Source organism: Gossypium hirsutum, chromosome A05, assembly GCF_007990345.1.
Source record: "Gossypium hirsutum isolate 1008001.06 chromosome A05, Gossypium_hirsutum_v2.1, whole genome shotgun sequence".
Taxonomy (NCBI): domain Eukaryota; kingdom Viridiplantae; phylum Streptophyta; class Magnoliopsida; order Malvales; family Malvaceae; genus Gossypium; species Gossypium hirsutum.
Window position 1 is genome coordinate 31,665,899 of NC_053428.1, and position 6,476 is coordinate 31,672,374.

At 31.3% G+C, this 6,476-nt stretch overlaps 1 protein-coding gene across 1 annotated transcript; it reads left to right on the top strand.

The window, feature by feature from the left end:
- Positions 1–597: 597 nt before the first annotated feature.
- Positions 598–5,249, top strand: LOC107957499 (agamous-like MADS-box protein AGL11). Its single transcript, NM_001327658.2, has 9 exons — positions 598–713; positions 1,401–1,605; positions 3,245–3,326; positions 3,407–3,468; positions 3,657–3,756; positions 3,913–3,954; positions 4,048–4,089; positions 4,801–4,961; positions 5,062–5,249. Exons 2-9 carry the CDS (start codon positions 1,424–1,426, stop codon positions 5,063–5,065), a joined length of 675 nt encoding a protein of 224 aa, NP_001314587.1. The 5' UTR covers positions 598–713; positions 1,401–1,423; the 3' UTR covers positions 5,066–5,249.
- Positions 5,250–6,476: the final 1,227 nt, after the last annotated feature.

Genomic DNA, 6,476 nt, shown 5'->3' on the forward strand with positions numbered 1-6,476 from the left:
ATGTGAGTTTCACATGCATGCAAATGTAGTAAAATTTCTAATATACATATAACAAGTTTATGAATTCAAATAGCTATAAATTTAATGCATTCATAATAGTGATACTGAAAAAAAAATAATTGTAACTAGGGTATTCACCGTCGGTAATAATGATTAGTCTCTTCACCGCGAATGCTTTCCGAAGAGATAAATAACAGACAGTAAAATATACTCTATTCTTATAAATAAAAATTAAATCTTTAATCACAATAACCAGCGGAATCACATCTAATAGTTTAATAATGATAGTAATGATAATAGTAAAATTGAAATAGAAAAGATTGAATGTATTGGTAATAGTATCCCGTATCAATGTCACACATAATGTATAACCCTAGAAAAAGATTCTTTGATGGGAGAGCACGTTAGCGAGTTCAGGAGCTTTAAATAAGGGATTAGAAAATGGAAACATGGTTGCCAAAAAGGGTGTGAATTCGCACCCTGCTCCAATCCTCTTTCTTTTTTACCTAAAACTACATTTCCTCTCTTCCCTTTCCGCTAACTACAATTCCAATGTCTTTTTCTCTCTCTCTCTCTCTCTCTCTCGCTTTTATATACCTCCCTCAACTCTCTCAAAGCAAGCATTGTGAAACAAAAATCCAAACACTTTGGCCTTCTTTGGAATTTGTAATTTTCCGAAAGCTGAAGTGGCCGGAACTGTGGCCTAACCTCAGGTCTGTGCCCCTTTTTTCATCTTCTCTTTAGAAAAATATAAAAAAGAAAGGAAAAGGAAAATAAGGGGTCTGGATTATATACTTTTTATAACACTACCCTATTCATCTAAATGCATGGTTTGTTTATTTGTTAAGAGGTTTATAGTATCAGCTAGCGAGCTTAGATCTGGTGTCAGAACAAGGGAATCTTCTACTCCTTCCATGAAAAAGATCTCTTTTCTCAGCATAATCACTCACAAAACTCCTCTTCCAACAACAACAAAAAAACATATGATGGGGTTTTCTTCATATTTCAAACTAACTTCTTCAGAGGATGTTGGTTCTTCTTTTCTCTGATAACTATAATAGGTTTTCGCTATGTTTTATTATGCTTTGAATTTCCCTATATGTCATGTACAGATGTTTTAAATCTCCTTCAACTTCACACTTTCTTTCATGCTGATAACCTACTGTTTTCATTTTATCAGCCAAAAGAGATTATGCATGTTTCCTTTGAAAGTTTCTTGGAAGATAGATAGCTAGGGTTTAAGTATAGCTAACTTTTTTTCCACTCCCTATTTCCCTGGGTTTTGCATGGATCTGCTTTTACACTCATGTTTTTTTTCTTCTGAATATCTTTTTTTCTTTTGGAAAAGTTGTTCATAAACTAAATCTGACACGATCTTTTCATCTTCCAAAACCTAAAAGTAGGAATATATAAAAGGGTGAAGATGGGAAGAGGAAAGATAGAGATAAAGAGGATCGAGAACACCACGAATCGTCAGGTTACGTTTTGCAAGCGCAGGAATGGGCTGCTGAAGAAAGCATACGAGCTGTCAGTCCTTTGTGATGCAGAAGTTGCTCTTATCGTCTTCTCCACCCGTGGCCGCCTCTACGAGTACTCCAACAACAAGTAAATTACCTTCTCAATCCCATTCCTTGAATATTCTTTTCTTTTGGGCCAAATTACTTGATTTTTAAACATTTTTCCCTCGCTTGCTTCCAAATCTTGTTTTAAAACTTAAATCAATTTTATTGTACCATAACATGAATCAAAATGAAATAAATTATTTTCGATTAGGCTAAATACCCCAATTTAATAAGTTAAATATCTAAATTCGTATCCACAAAAATAAAGTCGATGAGTATCTCAATTTAAATTTATTATCCATAAAAGTCTGAATGTTAATATTGACTTCTGCTTCAAATCTGTTGCACATACATACTAGTTTAAATATTATATGAATTTACACAAAAACAAATCAAATATCTGCACTATACGCTATTTAATTCATGAATGATCCATTTTATTTCTGAGGTAAACACAGACAATGGAAATGAGTGAGAAAGACGATGGATAAATTAAGCATTCCAACACATAGATAATACAATCATCATATTGATAAAAAAATTACATCTTGCACCATAAACTAAAATGTAATACCACTGATAAACTTGTGATATAAACAAATTTCTTAGCCATGCAAATGAGGACTTCTCTCAATGGCAATATTAACATCTTAGGAACTTTAAGATCAGATTTAAGATTTATTCTAATTTCAATTACTTTGAGTTAATTAAAATTGATTGCCAGACAAATAGAAGTAAAAGCATTTTTTAAGTATGATGGAAAGGGGGAATTCCAATATAGAAGAGCCTCTCCAATGGAAGTGTTTGGTGTAATTAGATGGTAAAGAGGTGCATGTGATTTTAGAATCGGAAGTCAAAGCAAAATTTCATCCGATGTTGAAGATTTGACATAGATCCCATTTGGTTTAAACACTTAATGTCAAATTGGAGTTTGAGTTCCAATACTTTCCAGTTGGGTTGTTTTGGACATCTCTGCTACTTCCTTTTGTCTGCTTCTATTTTCAAGCTAAAAACTATCAAACTCTTCAACTCCAATCTTTTGATTGCTTATCATTCTCTTCACTGAAGATTTGGCAACCCATGTTTGTAAGCTTTTATTTGCTTCATTGCTAAATACAGCCATTTCAATTTATATGTCTCCTTTCACTTCCATAGCTAAATCCATGCAAAAACAAAGTAGAGAGTTTTCTTCTCCCACCTGTTATATTTCCGAGTGAGCTAACTTCAATATCACTACTCTTGACCCAGTTATTTTATTCACTAACTTTAAAAATTAACTTGCGAATTATGATTAAACACATATTTATAAGATGGGTTTCTTTTTCGAAAATAGTAATTAAAACACATGGTGGAGATTTTGCAAAGTCATTTTGGGAAACAAATCACTCTTCCTTTAATTCAATCCAACTTTTATTAATCCAATATATTCCATGGGGCGTGTTTCAAGTCCAAACTAAAATGCTCAGGATAGGGCTTATATGCATCACTTCCAGTCCCTAATGCACCATGGAATCACTGATTTTGTACTTGGATTACCTAAACTCAAATGAACAAGGAGTTAATTATGGTGCTACTTTATGGATTCTATAAAACTAAGCATTCTTATAGTAAATATAATATTTGTGCTTTTTCTTTTTACGTCCATTTCCTATATCCCTGTTGATTTGATTTCTTGGGTGCAGCATAAGATCAACAATAGAGAGGTACAAGAAGGCATGTTCCGGTACCTCAAACACAAATACCGTCACGGAAATCAATGCTCAGGTAATTAATTATTTTTCGGGATAAGATAAATGGAGTTTAGTATTTTGCATGACAAAAGAAATATTTATTTTACAATGTAGTATTATCAACAAGAATCAGCCAAGTTGAGGCAGCAGATTCAAATGCTACAGAATTCTAGCAGGTAAACTATAAAATCCTTTGAAAATTATGAGATGAACAAAAGAAAAAGAAAAATGCAGTCTTAATTTTCAAAAGTTAAAAGAACTTTACTTGTTCTTTCAGAGGATTGCATTGCCTGCTTTTCCTCCTTTTACATTTTGTTCTTTAAAGGCTAATACCCTATTTCTTTTTAACTTGCTTTCTTTCAAGGCATCTAATGGGAGATTCGTTGAGTTCCTTGACAGTGAAGGAGTTAAAGCAGCTAGAGAATAGACTTGAACGAGGGATTACTAGAATCAGATCAAAGAAGGTAAATATTTACATCCCAATGATTCATTTTCATTTAATATAAAATAATGGGGATTTTCTTTGACTTGAAATCACTTAACTCAGCTTACTCTCCTACTTAATGTTTATATATTTATATCTGTGTCTTATCTGAGTTTGGTTGTTGGTGATGCAACAGCACGAAATGCTGCTAGCTGAAATTGAATATTTTCAGAAAAGGGTGAATGCTTACTTTCTTATTTACTTTACTTGTTTTTCCCCACTTCTAAATTTAACTCTTTAACACACCTACCTTAAATTTTATATATTGTAGGAAGTTGAGCTGGAAAATGAAAGTGTATGTCTCCGAGCTAAGGTAATTACATTCATATTTCCTAACACATCAACCAATTTGTTTTTGTCATGCAATTTTAGTTTAGTTAAGTCTGCCCATCCACACCTACTCAAATATTAAGTGAGATTTAACAATATCTCAAATCTCTTCAATTTGGAATTTAGTCGTGAACTAGTTTTTCTACTTTTTCAGATTTCATAATTTAGATTCAATGGTTAAAATTATTATGTTAAATTCATATTCCTTACAACATTATTTTTTTAGCTACATAATTATCAAGTGAGTATTTTTTTTTATTTCAAAATATCACACCAACAAATTTTTTTAAAAAAATTGACAGTGTAACTTAACTTTTGAAATTTTAAAAATAGAGAGATTAAGTTTTTAAAAATAAAAAAAAATCTAAAAACTAAAGTACGAAATTAGGAAGAGTAGAGATACTGATGACACATTTTAACCTCTTAAAGTGCTAGTATCAAACATACCCAAAGATATAGAAGGTTGATGGTCGGCCCAATTTCAAAAAAAAAAAAACATTTTAATCCCAGATTAATAAGATTTATGATATGGGGATACAAAGTCTTGAATACTAATTCATAATTTTTTTTTGTGAATACATGTTTATGGAAAAAATGATTATCTGATCATATTTTATTATAACCTTGGAAATATAAAATTTCTAGCTTCATAATATCTTAAGAGACACTGAATGGGAGTTATGATTAAGAATAGATTGCAGAGATAGAGAGGGTTGAGGAAGCAAACATGGTAACAGGAGCAGAGCTGAATGCTATTCAAGCCTTGGCATCTCGCAATTTCTTTACTCCAAATGTGATTGAGAGAGGAACTCCCACTCCCTACTCCCACCATGACAAGAAGATTCTCCATCTTGGGTAATTGCCTTTTTCTAATGTCTTTGCTTCCAATATTATGAAACCAATCATGGGGTTAATATATATATATTTTAATCTTTCTGAACAACACTGATTGCAGGTAGAGAGAGTTGGAGAGAACAAATCTGAAAAGGGTGTTGTGATATTATGAGATTAAATAAGGATGCATTTCAACCATATGTACTCTACATATATTATGAAGCTGTCATGTAATTTGTTACTTGTTTTGTTCTGTTATATTGTCTGAAAACCTATACTAGTGTAACGTGTTTAATTTTGTGTGTTAAACTGATTTTTTTATATAATGCTTAAAATAATTCATAATTCCTACTTAAATAAAAACATGCTAATAATATTAAGTGATAGTCGATGATGATGGTAAAAAATACCGATACTAACAATTGTTTATAATAATAGTGTTTCTTTTTATTTCTTATTCAAGTTAGAAATAAAGAATTCGTTATATCATAGAATAGTACCTAAAGTCTCAAAAAATTAATTTTACGAGAAAAAATGAAATGGTAGAGGGATCATCGATCATTAGCCATTTATTTAGAGAAGTTGAGTAAATGTGTATGCTCTCTCTTACCTAAAGTCTTCAATTCCAAACTCGGTAACATACAAAGACTACGAAACAAAGGCCCAAAAAATCAAAACCAGCCACGGTGGGAAGAGCTCCACTGGAGAGACCAAACCCCTGATCGACGGACAAGGCATTGGGGACTGTAATGAGGGCCTAGGGGCCTTGCCCCCATTTTTGAAAATTTTCTTTAGACCTTTAAAAAATTCTAAATTTTAATTGTCCCAAAATTTGGAATTTTTCATTAAACTTTTCAAAATTTTAATTAAATCTTCATTATGCCTTTAAAAATTTTAATTATATTTAGTAAAATATTTAAATATTTTAATTATATCCTCTAAATTTTTGAAAATTTTAGCTGGACCCCAAGCTTAACATGATGAGGGTAGAAAAAGGTTGGATGGTTAATAAGAAGAGTTAAATTAATCAGTTCAAGACTTGGGCTTTTTCTTTTAGCCTTTGTTATTAGTAACAGGCCTGTTATGTGGGTTATACCTGGCCCAAACGAGTTGTTATTTCCCTCTTATAATTCTTTTCTTTGACATTTGTAATTCGAAATTCTCATAGATAAGTTCACTTGATCATGGGTCAGGCAAAGCTCGAAAAGTGAAAGAGTTTTGGTAAAAATATATGTTCGAAAAATGAGCTTGAGAAAAAAATAAGGCTCGTTTAGAAAACGGGCTGAGCCTCATGTAAGGCTTATTTTGCTCGGCCCAAATATGTAAAAAAAAATTGTTTTCTTTTTACTCTCTTTTTTGCTATTTTCTTTTTTTTTTCATTATTTTGCTATCATTTCACTATTATGTTACTATTTTGTTGTTATTGTATAACTCTTGTTTTATTGTTAATTTTGTTACTATTTTAGAGACATTTGTTTGTTAAGTTGAACTTATCTTACTATTATTTAAGTATACATATTTTTAAAAAAAATTATT